The following is a 17977-nucleotide window of genomic DNA, read 5'->3' on the forward strand; positions in this document are numbered from 1 at the left end:
AGACCTCAACTGTGGTCTTTGATTGTCCGCGCCTGACCCATTTATTTGACCATTTGTCCTGCTTTGTAGAAAACCTGACATGTCTCGGCCATTGAACACCGCCATTTGCATTCACTTACTTTAATGTTGTAATTAGTTATTTTCAAGTACCCTGTGTTGACTAAGCTTTTATATGACCACAGTTGAATATTAAACCTGAATAATATTGGTCGGCTTTAGCCTTAACTATTACTATACATATAAATAATACTTCTTTATCGGATACTAGCGGTCCGAACTACGGCTCGAGCGGCTTCGAACTGAAAAATTATTTTTGAGTCTATCGCTAGGACTTATTTAAGTTAGACATATGCTGTCGTTGTTTTTGTGGGCATTATCGAGCTCTTCAACTTTTCTCTAGAACTCAATAATATATCTCTCATCGTTAAGACAGCGTTCGCAAGAAACCTTTTCGTTCGATCGTTTTTTCTCCGACTTAGATGGCAAAACCGGCTACCACGATTTTTTTTACTATACTTTCTAATTTTAGTATATATGTGTGTTTGACTATGTTATGTATGATTATTTTTTTGTAGATCTCAGTGCTGTCTATAAATGGCATGACACAGAGTAACGAATTTTGTCTGATGCTTGTATAGAACAGGCAACATCAGTCGAAAAAACGTTCATTGTGTTTTAATTTAATTATTTAAAAGTTTGTAAGAAATTCATAACCTCAAAGAAAATCCTTATAATCGGTTAAGAAAATAATATGTAGGATAGAGGAGTATTTTTTGTGATTATTTGCAAAGGAAACATTGTAAGGAAAGCTCGAGGCAACTTTAGGATTGTTAGTCTGTATTTATTCTGATTCCAATAAAGTTCTAATAAAAACATCTCCGACCACATTTCACGAATATTTTTATTATAAATCCATCTTTCTTGCGGAAAATCATATATCAGATTCATAAAAAAGGATAAGGTTTTATCATTTTATAAATGAATTATCTATGAAGACTGCTGCGATTTTTAAAAATAGTACAGAGATTTATTAATGAAGTTAAAATGATACAACACTTAGAGTAGTGGTTTTTATACTCTCCTATTGATGTTAGTGCCTCAGATATCTGTATCTGTCTCTGTATGAGCATTGTCAATCTTATAGGCAAGTAGCTGATCAGCCTCCTGTGTTTGACACACGTCGTCGACTTTTAGGGTCGAAGTCATTTCAGTTTCTTCACGATGCATTTCTTCTCCGTTCGAGCAAATGTTAAATGCGCACATAGAAGTCCATTGGTGTACAACTGGGGATCGTACCTACGACCTCAAGTATGAGAGTCGCATGCTGAAGCCACTTGAACACTGCACTAATATAATATGTAATATTAAAATCTTTTGATAATTATCACACTACAGATAAGTCGATAGACGCATCCCAAATATATTAGAACGCTTATAAGTAGACTTTTACATATTAACAATAAATTTTTCGATTGTTTGAACAATTCTCATTGCTATTAACCCTGAATAGGACAGACATATTTCTGTATGGAATTCCGATATGTTTTGGCGGGAGTCATGCCGTGTTTAACTATAGACCAGTAAGCCAAGTCGTTTACTTATATTGATAATATAAAACTTTTAACCTTCAATAGATAATCATACATACAAACAGCTAACTCCAACCCTGTCACCGCGATGTTTAACAACTGAGCATTTCTCAAGGCACTTTTTGCCGCGTATAACTATGTGTAACCAGCTGCCTATAAAAGTATTTCCGAACCAATATTATAATTACCGCACTCGCAATTAGTGAGCGTCTATAGGCAGTATCACTTATTATCAGGTGGGCCTTCTGCCTAACTGAATTGAAACTTATAACTAAAATATCTCTTAATCTACCTAATCTCAAACATACAAAGGAAAATAAAGACAGCCCAAAATATTTTATTATATACTTGAAATAAAATTATTTTAAAAATATATTTTTTAATGTTCCTACGTAAAATTATTTTATATTTTCGACCAATTGGCCACACTGAGTAATGTGTACAATTCCGAATACACGCTTTTATATATAAATGTATTATTACTTTAGCGAAAAGTCTTTTTTATATATATAGAAGAGAAAACTATAAAAAATGTATTTATTATATTAAAAACCAAGTCAAGTCAAAGTCAAACCACCTGAGGTCGCAGATTCAGCGAAGTATCAGTTATAACATTTTCCAATCAAATTAATTAAACCAAACCACTACTGAGCCCGATATTACGTTCGAAGGTGCTAAACGTTACAAAATGCGGGAGAAACAGAGCCCTAGGCCGACGTTTGGCAATTAGCACATACCGGTTGTCATGACAACGCAATATTTGATACACCCCGCTAAGCAAACTAATTGGCTTCCAGCAATGAGTACTGAGGTCATAAACGAAAAATACCTGGTTTATTAATCAGTTTTGAGTCCAACTATTCAATTTATTAAATGGAGTAAGATGCATTGGACAAATGAGTTCATTTATTTGGAATATTTTTATTACAAAGCTTGGTTAATAAGAATGATTTATTTGTCAAAAATATGCAACCAAGTGAACTACAGCTGACTCCATACTATGTAAATGATGAGATGAAAAACCGTTGGTACACAGATTTTACTATGGCTAACGGTTATTTTTTTTAAACGCGTTTAACGATTAAATAACTTTATTTCTCCGTACAAAGTATTTTTTTAGAGAAAATTAATATAATTTTTGACTCATCTTAGACTTCTAGTCATGTGTAATGTCCTTATAAATTAATTAAACACACTAATATTTTGAATTTTAGACGGTAATTTATTCCATATTTGCACACCCGCAAACTTAACAGACCTCTTCAAATTATTTGTATGCTGCTTCGGATGTAGGGAGAGTTATTGAAAATATTTTTAATTAATCATAACTTTGGTTTCTTCGTAGATTTTTATGTGTTAAAAAATGTATTTAAAGAGTGCTTTTTTTTAATTTATTTTGTCGTGTTAGTTTTTGTTTATAAAATAAGAAATGGCGCATTAAATACCTCTGTAGAATTTTCACACACTTTCTTATGGTAAAAATCCTTTTTTATAAATAAGGTTAGACATAAGCTACTTATTGGTCTTAAGTTAGACTACATCGCAATGTTCCTTGATGTCTCAATGAAGACACATGTATAAAAAAAACTCAATAGGAGAAATTTCTTATAACAATTGTATGTATTTTTAGTTAAGCTGTGTTCATAGACTTTTATTGCGTTATTTCAAAGCAACTTGACATTAAGTGTATTCTCTCTTGTTACAGGCATGCTGAGATCCACCTACGACCGACCAGACCACGAACGTAAGTTAATTGCTGTTTGGTTAATAATTTATTGTGACTTGTCCCGGGCCATATTTGAAAACCCAAAAATATTTAATATAAGTAATATTTTACCTCAGTATAAAGCAGTCAATACTGCAATGTTACCCAAATATGTCGAAAGTCGAATATTTTAACAACGGTTTTTAATGTTAAGAGATATTATAGAGTGATTAACCTAGTGGCTTCAGCGTACGATTCCCATCCCTGAGGTCGTAGGTTCGATCCTCGGCTGTGCACCATTGAAATTTCTTTCCATGTGCGTTCTTATTTCTTAACATGAGGAAACCGGCTTGCCTTAGACCCCAAAAGTCGACGGCGTGTGTCAGGCACAGAAGGCTGATAGATTAGTTTGACATGAAACAGATACAGATTTCTCAGGCTTAAAAGGTTGTACCGCCCTAATTTTGTAAAATGTGAAGTTAAAATTTAACGAATATACTTCCTCATCATTAATCTATACGTTTCCATTATAAATATATCAAAAGAAAAGTGATATAGTTTCGCTATGAACGGCTGCGTCTGACATATAACAATATATTGACAAGGTTGACGTGTAAATAAACTAACTAGAATAGAACGCTTCAGTAATGGTCATCATTTTTTTCCATTCGAACGGTATTGAGTAGATCTATCAATTCGGCCCTTTGTAAATTCCATCTATTATCAAAATCTAGATTTGTATTTTTTAGTGATGATGATAGCTGAGTTTTACAGGTTTTAGTTCGTAATTTTATGTTTTTTCAACTCGAAAACTACTGGATTGTTTTCATATATTATTTCACTATTATAACATATCCCTGGATTCCACTTCCAAAATATTTAAAAACTAAATATCTAGTCGTGCAAAGAGGCACTCATAAACCTAATATATAAAAGTCTCGTGTCACAATGTTAGTTCCCATACTCCTCCGAAACGGCTCCACCGATTCTTATGAAATTTACTATGCATAATCAGTAAGTCTGAGAATCGGGTACTATCTTTATTTCAAACCCGTTAGTCATAAGGTGTGTCCATCCCAAAAAAAAAAATTGCCATTTTTTTTTGTTTTTATTTTTTTATGATACAACATACAAAAATACATAAAACCCTTAGTTTTCACCCGTCTAAAATCAACCCCTATTTTTTATTATTGTAGATAGTCATGTTTATCTATCTATAGTATGTATGTATATCCGTTGCCTAGTACCCATAACACAAGCTTCACCAGCTTGCATGGGACTAGGTTAATTAGTGAAAAAATAAAAAATAATAATAATCAAAGAAATAAAAATATTAGATACCTATTGAATTCATATAATCAATTCGTCTTCCCTGTAAACTTGCACGTTTCGGTAAACTATTACCAACTACGGTTCCAAAACTAAACCTAACTGCTTTCAGTTATAAAACTTGTTTTACTCAACTGGCTATCATATTATGAAGGAAACTTTAAGTTTTCGCATTTGTTGTTTAACTTAACTGGAGACATATTGCAAGAAATCTTACGGTCTATCTGGTTGACAGTCTCTCATATCGTCTTTTCTCTTATACCACGTTACGTAACGTTTTCTCCTCTGTCATTAGCGTAATCAGCTGATTACGTTTAAAACAGAGGAGATGTTCAAATCGAGGAGAGTAGTTACAGTACAAGATTCAAGCTTTATTCAACAGGCATATTGACCATTATGACCATTCTTCTTGCTAGTGGCTTCAGCGTGCGACTCTCAGCCTTGAGGTCGTAGGTTCGATCCCATCATCCATGTCAATGGACTTTCTTTCTATGTGCGCTTTTAACATTCGCTCGAACGGTTGAAGGAAAACATCGTGAGGAAACCGACATGTCTTAGACCCAGAAAGTCGACGACGTGTGGGCACTGGAGGCTGATCACCTACTTGCCTATTAGATCAGTTTTTTTTTTACTTTTCCATGCAATTTAACAAACCATAACTTTCTCAGAATACAAGAAAGAAATAAAAAAATACTTGAATTGGTCCAGCCATCTTTGAATTTTGCGCTTAGCAACATATTTTGTGATTCATTTTTCTTTATATAGAATGTAATTAAACCAAAGCTGAATTTGATTTTGTAATTTCAAAGCCTCATTACCCGTTATCTCGGAACCTCATCTTGTCTTTCAATAGGCGCGTTTCTCAATCAACTTTACCAATTTCCTGTAATAATACCGTCTTTATTTTGCCAATGATTAATAGCTTTATATACAAGGAATAATATTTGTAAAGACTTTAACCTTTAACAAGTGTTTTGAGAGAGGAGTTGATTGTCTTTGGCGTTGTTATCGGATTCATGTTATCAAAGGTAATAAATGGGATTATTTAATAGGTACAAATAATTTTGGTACTTTTCTTGGCCTGCTTTTAGATATAATAGATTTACCAATAGTGTATATGTGTGCGTTATGTACCAAATATTTAGGTACTATTAAAATAAAAAGTGTTAGTACAGGAGTTAATTTATATGATTTCCAGCTATTAAATTTATTTCATAGAATCATTTGTTTTAATATCGTCAATTAATAGTTTAATGAGAAATTAAGCATTTTTTCGTAATTTAATTTGATATATTAACCTCACTTAATTGTATTTTAAATGATATATCAATGTACAAAATATATTAAAAGTCCGAAAAATAAATCAAACAACGTAAAAAAATTTCACCATCAAAGTAATACTGAGACATGTTGTCATTTAAACGGTCTACCTTAAAATTGAAAAACAAAGACGCGACGATAAAACGCGAAACCAACTCAAACCACGACACTTTCACCGGAAAAAAATATAAAAATTTACAAAATTTCGCGAACATTAAACCGGCAATATCAATATAAATTCTCAGAATGGTGTTCTCACGGTTAAAATGAGAAAAAAGAATTTAAACGAGCACCTGAATCACTTTTCTAAGTAAAGGCAATGTCGTTTATAGATAAAGGCTGAGTTGTACAAGGCGTTTCACCGTACTTAATAAATAATAGTATTAAAATATTAGTTTTAAGATTTAAAGTTGTTAGTGTCTCATTTTCAATAGTTAATATTATTAAATATATGACTGTGTAATCCTTCTTCGATATTTATTGTTTAAAGTCTATGGATTCTGCGCATTCCGGTGTGCTATTTATGTAAAAATTTTAGCTTTTTTTATTACCACTAATGTAATCTGTTTTTTGTATCAATCAATGTCTAGTTGTAAGACAGGTAAAAATTGATTATTTTATTTATTTTTCAAATTCTTTGAGGCTGATTTTTGTCAGTGCCAAGACATATATATATCTGTTGTAATTACAATACCTAATAGTTTTTTTTATAAAAAAAATATCCTTATTCTAAATTTACGCGTATTTAAGGTGAAATGAAGTGTCCTGTTAACAATATTATACGCTGACAATCATCCTCCAGTTTTAACACAAAGGTTGCTCCGTTTTCTTAAATTGTAAATTACTGATGAACGACTTACAAACGCTGGTATATAAAAGGCCTAAGAAAGTCTCTTATCTATGAAACGATCGGACATTATTTCGGGATGGAGTGAATTTGCATTATTTTTTATCGTTCACTGACACTTGACTAAGGAATCTTTGAATCGCTTCAGGCATAATGGGGCTTTATGGGAGATTAAAATTACCCAAGTCATTATTGAGATTCATTATGTTTTTTTGTATTTTTTTATTCTTTAAAATTACGTAAAAGTGTAATAATATTCAAGATATTCTTACATTTATACTGCTACCTTGCAGTCGTGTTGACGTTATATTTAAGTTTAAATAAAAAATAATACGGTGTAACCTGACTTTAACCTTTGAATGAAAATAACCAATCGTACTGAATGACACACCATACACTAATTAAACTAACTTATTAATAATTAAAGAGTGAAGTGTCACTTACACTTTTGTTATTACAGTGAATATATATTTTTTTTTATTGAATCTCGGTGTTGACCTTAAGGTTCTTAAACCTTAAAAGCTCAGCTTGGGCTGTTTTGGCGAGCTTAACTAGGCCGGAATGCCTTAAGCAATAATCAAAAATCCTAAACCCTTTGATATCTTCTTATATTGCGTTTTACACGCATAATGCCATCTGTTGATTATGATGGAATAAAATAATGAATTTAGACAACCATGTTAATACGTGACTTCAACTTTCCTGGCCCAATATTTATTTACCAGATAATGATACGAATTATAATAAAGGGTGAATAAAATTACAAATAAAAATCAAATTAAAGCTAAACTATAGACACAAATTCATCAGCCACTTTAATGGTCCGAAACAAAAATAAAACGAATTTACCAACTCATCGCTCGCTTCACTAATTGAAAAAAAGAAATAAAAAACACCGAACCGCGCGAAAATCGCAAATACGTTTTTAAAATATTCGAAAAAAAAAACAAAATTGGATTGGGATGAGTCCAGTTTAGTTTGTCTTGCGACTTCGTTTGCAACTTCGTTGAAACTTCGTAATATTATTATCGTTTCCTCGTTTTCATCGTTTAGGTATTTGGAGTTTGGTAGCCGAGTTTCCGTACTTCGCTATTCATTGAATAGTATTAAAATTCATGCATTAAATGCATTAATAACAATGTTTTTAAATAATTAAAAAATCTTAAATTACTCGCGATATTTTTAGGTATTTAATCAGTTTAGTTTATTGAATGAAAACATGAAACTTTTCTGCATTTATTACTTTAATAAGCAAGTAGTTAATAATTTAGCTGAGTGATTTAGACACTGACAGGTTCGAATCCTGATAAAGTTATAGACGGCTAGATGCTCATGACCTACCTACCTTAAGAAATTTACAGGACTTCAACAAACAATCAGCTTTCTGAGTTTATGTTTTCCTGGTAATGGAATCTGGTTAAAAAATAGAAATAAGAAAACTTGGTATATTAATAACCTTTCCCATTGATTACCTAGCTTACATACTAAGGGTATTCTAGAACGCATTATAACTGCTTATAATTTATAACGTATTAAGGAGTGTGAGTGAGAGTGAAAAGGCAGTCAAAGCAATACAAAAGCACAATCGAATAGTTACGCTAAGAGTTTTTAAACAATTATCATGGAAATTTAATTATGAAGTACTAAATAAAATTATACTTCAAATTGGTGTTCAATTAAAACAATCGACGACAACCAAGGGCACTCTAATTGGTTAACGAACGGTGCTACGCCGGCTCACTGTATTCGTTTTCATCATTATTCACTACGGATAACGTTTATCTGATATTTTTATATAAAATAATAATAAACTATATTCATTACAGAAATATGGTTGTGACAAAATTGATCTAACGCTAGTCCACACAATAGGGAGCCCAGTGTGTTTAATTAGAGTACAAATATTCAGTGGAACATGTATAAAACAATTAATAAAAGTATTCTAGTGTTACATCTAATCAAACACAAGTTAATGTATGAGTATTCGACTAGGTGTGTGTGCGTATACATGTGAGAGTGTGGCTGAAAGTCGTTTTTGCAATGTGTCTGTGTTAGTTTTTGGAACCTCAGAGTCAAGCCGAAATATGTATGATTTTTATGGTTAGTGTGTTTATATCTAGATAGTTTGGCTATCTCAAAATCCATATATTGAGAGACTTTATAATAAATTATTATATAATTTATTATAAACTAGCTGACCCAAACAAACGAAGCAAACGTCGTTTTGCCATGTATATTATTCCTAGGAATATAATATTTTTAGTTCAATAAAAATAACTATGTACTATAAAATAAAAAATAGGTGTTGATCGTTAGATGAAAATTAAGGGTTGTATCTATTTTGTATGCTGTATCATAGAAAATAAAAACAAACAGTTTTTGTTTAAAACATTAAAATTTAGGGGTGGGACCACCCTTAACATTTAGGGGGATAAAAAATAGATATTGTCCGATTCTCAGACTTACTGAATATGCGTAAAAAATAAGAATCGGTTGAGCCGTTTCGGAGGATTTCGTTAATATATATTAAGGAACTCGTATATTTTTGAGTTAGCCTAATCCTGAAGTGGTCATATTTGGGCACGATATGTTTCGTAGAAGTCAGAAAACAAACACTTAGTTAATTTATGTCGTAGCGACTTCCAAATTATATGGTATTGTTAATAGTGATTCCAATTACCACTGTTTTGGTTTGGAGTGGTGAAATTTGACCATATTTATCGTATTTACTTAAAAAATTCTAAAAGCGATATTTCTTTTTGCTCTATGATTTCTGTATCATTAAATATCTAAAATGACGAAACTGCCTGTGTCATATCACCCTCACGTTATTTCCGTTAAAACCCAAGCGATTGTACCAATAATGCGAATGGGCTACAAAAAATGACTGCAATTCGAGAGAAAAAAGTATAAAACAATTCACAAAAATCACAGCTCACATACGTCCGACTTTTGTTTGAGCGGCAAATATATTTGTTGAAAACATTTGCTTGTGAAAAAATCAGCATTATTTTTTATTTTACTTTCAATTGTATCGTTTTTATGTTCGACTTTTTACGACCGCTCTCTAGCACTGCTTACTGAACATTGCTTAAGCGTAGATCTCCTAAAATCAAGATTAAATATACAAAAGGACAATTACAAAGTTACTTCGTTTATAAAGCCCCATGCTACGAGTGCACAGATTTTAAGTAGTTGTATCAGTGAAATTAATAACTCCATCATTAAACCTAAAGACATTATAGTATTAATAATAGGTGCAAACGATAAACGCCCTTATACCTTCATCTCACAATTGTGTAATGTGTTATACCAATTGCGACAGCAAAAGGTGTTTATAACCAATGTACAATATAATGCTCACTTAAATGTAAAATTAATTAACTTTCATCTAGAATCTATACTATCTAATTATAAATATTGCCACTACTTAAAAATACGCCACTCGAAGTACGATAAAAACACACCCTATTCTCATACAAAACACCTCTTCAACTTATGTGATAAAATAAACACGGAAATTGAGTACATTCGATATTATACACAGCATAAGACAAATCTTAACTATAAATCCAGCGTGCAACCTAGTCACACAAACAAGTCGACTCACACTGTACAATTAAAAATAACAAATTTTCTTAAAATGTCAGGTACCAATATTACAAATAAAAACCAGCCTTCCAGTTGTAATTTTTTTCGTAACAACTAATAAGCAAAATAAATTAAGACTAGTCCATCAAAATATAGCAGGGTTGCTTAGCAAACAGGATTTAGTTAGTGTAGCCATCACGGACCTGCAAGGAAGTTTGGGAAGTGTGGACATCATATGTTTCACAGAAACTTTTATTAAACAAGGAAGTGAATCCAACGTTAAAATAAATAATTATAGATTAGTCTCTTCATATTCTCGGCCTAATCAACGCCGAGGTGGTTCGTGCATCTTAATAAAAAACAATTTGAAATACAAGGAAATTTGTTACCCTAGACCCCCAATTCCTCTCCAATTCGAATATTGTGGCGTTGAAATAAGTAAATACAACTTAATAATAATATGTATTTACCGGACTCCTACTTTAGATGTAACAACTTTTTTATATAATTTAGAACAACTTTTAAGTAACCTATGCAGGAAACGCAACAAAAAACTAATATTATGTGGAGACTGGAACATAGACATTTTAAAAAATAATAAAAGTTCCCACGAACTTATCTCTATTCTTCTAAATAATAATTTACAAAATCATGTAAAACACCCAACACGGAAAAACTCCTGCTTAGACTTAATAGCAAGTAACATAAATGACACACACTCGGACCTCCACTACTTGGCACTTTCAGACCATGAGACCGCACAATCACTGACTTTTACACTCGAAGAAAACGAAAATTTTAAAGATATTCCAAAATACTGGTTTATATACAGACGAGAACTCAATAGGGAAAACACTAATACATTTATTAGGTGTCTATCAAGCCTCACCTTCTCGGACGTATACAGCTCCACCACAACAAATGAAGCATTCGACAACTTCCATGACACTATAACTTTGTTTTACAATTTATGTTTTCCGATCCTAAAAATTAAAAATACATTCAAACCTATCAAAAATAGATTCTTTACTAAAGCCCTAAAAAAATGTTGTATAAAAAAAAGAACGTTATACCTAAAATATCATTTAAATAAGCACAATAAAAAACAAAATAAATCTGCATATAATAAATACTCATATATTTTAAAAAAATGTATACATAAGTCCCATCAGCTTACTAATGCAGAATACATAAATTGCGCAAAAAACAAAACTAAAGCAGCCTGGAATGTAATTAAAACAAATACACGAGACATGAGATTTTATTCAGGAATAGAAGCAATTGATATTGATAGCAAAACATATGAATCACCACATGAAATATGCAACTTATTTAATGACTATTTTACCTCACTGCCTACAAAAAATAAAACAAACAATTTGCCAGAAGCCAAAATCCCTCTAAATCATAAAAGTATTTTTCTTTCCCCCATAAATAACACGGATATATTAAAAATTATTACATCGCTAAAAAATACAAAATCTACAGGATACGATAATTTAGATACCAAAACAATTAAATCATGCGCTTTATACCTACTTGATCCACTGACATACATAATTAATCTATCGATGGTAGAAGGAATCTTTCCTGAAACTAAAAAAAAATATCAATTATCGTATTGAAATAAATAGATTTTTCTCTCGAGAAAGCTAATTTATCAACTTATATAAAATATTACCTTAACAGATCCTGAATTGTAGTATGCCCCATGTCCCATAGAGGAGCTCAAGAACTTTACGCAGTTCTTATTTAGTCGTATAAGAAAAGAAGATTTTTAATGCTTAAATAACACATATACACTATAATTTGTATTTGTACGAATAATTAATAACGTGAAGACTGTACCAATTCTACGCAGACAGACCTGTTGGTTTTCTATATATTTTCATTGCAATAAATATATATTATTTTCAAATATACAAAAGCCTTGTATCAAAATTTAGGTAGCACATTGTATGTTGTTTAATAATATGTAACTAGATATAGTGATGCAAACTTAACGCTATACGCCAAGAATAATAAAATGAGTTCAAACTAACACAAAATACTTTGTACTAACAATAAGTACGCTATTCCCAGTAATTTAAAGTCCTCTTTTATCTCCCTCTAACTCACGCTCGAGATAAGGACAACGATATTAGGTCCTTTCTAATGTTTTGCTTGTATTTTGAGTATTTACTTGAGCTGCTTTGTAAGTTATTGTTGCAGTTACTTTAATTAATTAAATTAATGTATCAATACGGTGCTTGAATCCTGTACTTAGTGTTAGTACTTAATCCGATGCAGTAAGGCGATACCCGTCCATGTATTTTCAGACCAGCTTTCCAGAGCATTTTCTGTGAAAATTATTAGAATATACCCACGTAGTGAACTTATTAGAGTATTATATAATATAAATAATATTTGTCTTTTACAGAATATTAATACTCTCACCCCGTGGTATGTTATACCTCTATCCATAGACATTGGAGTGGCCTTTTAAGAATCGATTCGGTCTTTTTAAGTTCTATTGGCCTAGCACATCGACACAGGGCTCCACGTAGTGGTGGTGTGCGACAAATAGTATTAAACCTTAGTTATAAATTCAATTGACATCCATACATTGTATATGATGGTGAGATGACATTAGAAATTAATTCGCAATAGATAAATTTAATTATTAGATTTTAATAAATAGTTCCATGGTAAAGACAGCAATCGGCAGTACTACAGTGACTCAAGTGCCTGATGGGTACATCAGTATGTACAGATTATGTACATGTCAACGAATTACACAGATTAACTTTATTTATTGTCCGTTGAATGAATTGTCAAAAGTTTCTCAATTTATTAGTATCTATAGTGTCTACTGAGTCGGTGACTCCGTCAACCCATCTGTTTGCCCAACTTTGGCAAAGGCCTACTCCATTTTTTTCCACTCTGCTCTGTTATGAGCTTTCCTTGTCCATATATTCCCAGTTACGGTTTTTATTTTGACCTTCTACCTTCGAAACTTTTTTTCTTCTCTTAACTTAACCTCGTTTTCTTCTCTTATTAGTATACTTACATGGAATATTCTTTATTTTCCTAATTAATTTCTTTCTTATCAATAATGTATTGGATTCTTGTAGATTTAGAGTTACCTGTTAGGATACTAGTGTTTTATTTAAATAAATAAATTTAACACTTAAACACCATCCTTAATAATTTTACCGCTAAAATGGAAATATCTGTTAAACAATAGCGGCTTAGTTTAGAGTTTCAATGGAAACTCAAATAATAATCAACGCCTCTCAATTTGTATTCAAGTACAAAGTCTTAGAATGAGTCTTGCGGGTAACCGAACCCGCACCTTCGCTTATTACACCGTTTGATCTATTATGTAATTTTATCTTGCTTTACACAGTGCTTATATTGAAATTCTAGATATATTTAGACAAGATATATATTCGATAGAGATATTTGGAATAATCTGGAGGAGGCCGTTACCCGTGAAGGGGTCCGATCAAAGGTATTGAAGGAAGTTAAGATATCGAGAAACAAGATAAAAAAGAATTATGTAACAAATCTAAACTTTTCAATATTTGTAAAGTTTTCAAATAAACAGGCTTTATTATTATTATTTAATTAAAACAAAATCTGTGGCTTATAAACGATAGTGACAGTAAATAAATCAACCCTAAAATCAGTTGAATCGCATTCTTTTAACTAAAGTCTTGCGTCTCTTTCTGTCAAATTGCAATTGGGCTGTGATGAAAAGTGATAGATGATCACTTGCATCTTTTATTTTGTAATAGCGGCGGCATCTGTTTATGTATTCTAGCCATAATACGCCTTTGCAATCCCCTTGAGTAATTTTTATAAAATAAAAAAATGCCAATCCTTTTGTCGTTATAAAAGGATCGAATCTCTTTGACAACAAAGCTTTGCTAATTAATCGGGAATCCTGTCAATACTTTTGAAAGACACAAAAATACTCTATTGTGAAAGTCAAACCCAACCATCATCATTGTGTCTATTACCACCTTTCCGAAACGGTTTCATTTATCTTCTTTGGTACAGAGTCCTGATAAGCATTGCTATTGCTATGCATTTTACGCTGTTCGTGTTGCGTAGAATTTAATTAAAGCATTAAGTAATAGTCAATATTCAAATTCAAACCCAATACCTATAAAAATTACCGACATATGAAATCAGGTAAGTTGTTACGAAACATTAGACTGGTATCACATTAGAAACTGTTAGTTAGCACAAGATACTGAAAGCGAGGGCTAAAATTTTTAACACCTAACTTCGGTCATGAGATTAAACTTGCTGTTTAGTTAGCTATTATCGGCTAGGACTACACCAACGCGCCATTTAGAAATGATGACAAAAGAAATAACATATTCATAAACTGATAATTATAGTAACCCTTTTAAAGTCAACGTCAAAATCATTTATCATATAGGTAACAATTTACACTTATGAACGTCAAAACTATATATAGTAAATGCTTCTAATTTTACATTTACTGCCAGTTCTCAAATCACGGGCGTAGAACGAAGAGAAGAACTGGATATAAACTGTCCGCCACTCTTTTTAATAAAGTTTTTTGTTTTACACAACGTTTGTACGGAGCTGCAACCATTACACCATGTTCCACATGACATCTTAAGTAATTAATAATAACAAAATCAATTAAAAACAAAGATTTGTCCTCTAAAAAGTCATAAAAACCTATAGTAATCAAAAGCGAGTGTTCAGAATTATAGAAAATTGGCCAAGGATTAATTTTTGCGCAAACGGCTCGTTATAACAGCCTCTCAATCTAGTACCAAATAGATTAAATACAAAATTAATTTTCCTCCGAACAATGGTTAATGAGATCAATTACAGTATCTTCATATAATTGGTTTGAATAAATGACACCGAAGGAATTCGTTCGCGATGGCCTATTAAAATGTTTTCGCGAAACGAATTCGCTATTTAAGCACCAATTAAGGGCCCTGGCGTCAGATAGCACTGAATTCGCAACTCAATCGCAATTATTTTCCACTCACAAGAAAACTTGAAACGAACGTTAATTGTGGGCTACGGGAGTCGGGCGGATTTCAGCTACGACACGACTTCGCTACGATTTTCTTTTGTTTGGAACTTTTTACCTGATAATACATTTAAATGTGTTGTACTCAATAAGAAATTGAAAGAATATACTTTATAATAAAAGGACGAAGATTTTTAATTGAATATTTATTCATGTTAAATAAGCACAGTGTAATAAACTTAGCAAAACTCAACTAATAAAATTAAGTATATTCCTTTCTATATATGTACTAGTTCAAAATTTTAGTGTTTAATGAATGAATTTTCTAAAAATGATCTATTTTTTAGTATATTTTATCGGACCGTCGCGTATTCAATTATTAAAGTATTTCATTAATTATCTATACGACAAAAATGATCGTATTGTTTAATAATCGTGATTCAGCCAGCAAGAGGTGTGACGTCATTAGCAATCTTCTGAGCGGCTGTGCCACCTACAAATTGGAGCAATTACAATGTACTGTTGTTTCTTCCCCAATAGCCGAATACCCCACCTTCAGCCCCTCTTGAACCAGTCGTTCTAATTTCGTTAATTTGACAATTTATTAAAAAGACACAGCTTTTGACAACTCTTCATGTCATGCTGGGTCGCCACGTGTTGTTTTAAAGAGCAAGGTCAGTAAAGAAAAATAATTAATTAAAAAATATAGAACTCATAAGTTGAAATTTTAAATTCATTACAGAGCAGCAATTTTCGTTAACAATTGCAAGATTGTTAAAATTCTTAGTAAAATTGATATAATAAACGAAATTTCAGCTACAATTTGTCTTATAAAACATACTAAAACTGAAATATAACATACAGATGGCGCCACGAAAATTATTAAGTAAATTAAATAAATTTTGGCGCGTGAAATGGCGTGATTGGAATTTACTATTATTGCTCGATTTAAAACGAAATCTACTTGTATTGCGGCTGACTTTAATCATCGGATATCGAGTAGTACTCGTTACTTTATTTGGTTATATTTCACTTTGAATATTGTGCCAGATACCCACTATTATATAGTATTGACGAAGCAATCCGACCTATAGTCCTTCAAGAAAAGAGGGTACCAATTTTTAAATGACTGGCAACGCACGAGCCTTTTGTCAATGTGTATATGGCAGCGATATCAATTAACATTAGGTAAACCTCGTGCCTATTATTGCCCTGTATAAAACAATTGAGGACAGAAAAGACGAGTAAACCTTTTGACTTAATAGTCTATTGGTACCAACACCTGAAAGGCTTCTATCGTATATTATATGTTGAGTGTAGACACTATAATATAGTGAGGTATAATTTCTGTCGTAGCATTTCAAAAGCGCGATGTCACTAAGCAGCACTTGTGTCACGTGACAGGGCAGCGACCTCGGTCAAGTCACAGCGGGCACATTCGTAATGACACTTACTAATTAAGTGGCTTGACCTAATTACAGCCACATTTGAGCTGCATCTCTACAGCTGACTCTCGATTAAATGTACAATTTGTAATTTTATAGTCGTATTTAATTTAACTTACAATTATGTTAAAAGTTCTCATGAAATGTAAATAATATAAGTTAATAAATAAATATACTTTTAACTTTTTGTGGCTTAGTGGTTTGTGCACATGGTGTAAGGAATTTATCGTCGCGTCGATTTCCGGCAAAATGATATTTTTTTAAGGTTCGTAGCTATGGAGGACTGTTTGGGTGATCCTAAAAAATCAATATTTCGTTTTAAATATATTTAATAAATGTTTCTGAAATAAATAAATTTTAAATGAAATGAGTCTCCCATACGACTACTTGGGTGGATTTGGTACTTCAAACAAACACACTCATATGACAGTAAATAAATAAAAAGATAAAAGTATGTTTCGAAGATGCTTTAAAATAATATATCGTATCATAGTTTTGTTTTCGTTTATTCGCCTATTTAGCAGGCGAATAAACGGAAAATGATAAAATACATTACGCAGCGCCACGTTGAAGTTATAAAAACTCGGAGCATGTATTGTTCTATAAATAAATCTTTGTAACTAACAGAATTTATCTTTTCATGAGCAGTTGGGTAACACTCTGCAACTTTAGCTGTTACGTAAACTGCACTTGAATAGAAAAAGATATGCTACGAGGGAGCTACGCGACTACGCGATTCGTAGCTAAGTGCTACTGCGAAATGAATGTAGACGGAAAACTTCTGAGATTGAGAAATATTTCCCTTTTTTATTTAAATAAACTCTTCACGTTTTCTTTAATTTGTATATTTACTTTTTGATGCTTTCAACACTTTAGAGTTTAAATGTCGAGAAAGTAGAAATACATTCTACCGCAATGTCTTCAATAAAAATACTGACATTGGAATTCCGATGGGGTCATAACCCATGAAGCGTTCGTGAAATGTGAGAAAATTCCTGACACAATATTTTGGGCTTAGCTCTGACCCAAATTATATAAGCGAAGTAGACCAAAAGAGGCGCTTATGCTATGAAATGAAATATTCAGCAAAAACATAAATGAATTTTCCATACCAGCGGTTCCTTAAAACTCTCATAATTGTCT

The 17977-nt window shown here is 31.9% G+C and overlaps 1 protein-coding gene across 6 annotated transcripts in view; it reads left to right on the forward strand.

Annotated features, from left to right (window-relative positions):
• Positions 1-17977, forward strand: part of LOC125057859 (teneurin-m) — a 231422-nt gene that overhangs the window by 160796 nt on the left and 52649 nt on the right. For all 6 annotated transcript variants that reach the window (XM_047661780.1, XM_047661781.1, XM_047661784.1 and 3 more), the window contains one exon: positions 3295-3333. In XM_047661780.1, coding sequence (XP_047517736.1) covers positions 3295-3333 — 39 coding nt within the window. The remainder of the gene's footprint in view (positions 1-3294; positions 3334-17977) is intronic.

The sequence above is a fragment of the Pieris napi genome, chromosome 17 (assembly GCF_905475465.1).
Source record: "Pieris napi chromosome 17, ilPieNapi1.2, whole genome shotgun sequence".
Lineage (NCBI taxonomy): Eukaryota > Metazoa > Arthropoda > Insecta > Lepidoptera > Pieridae > Pieris > Pieris napi.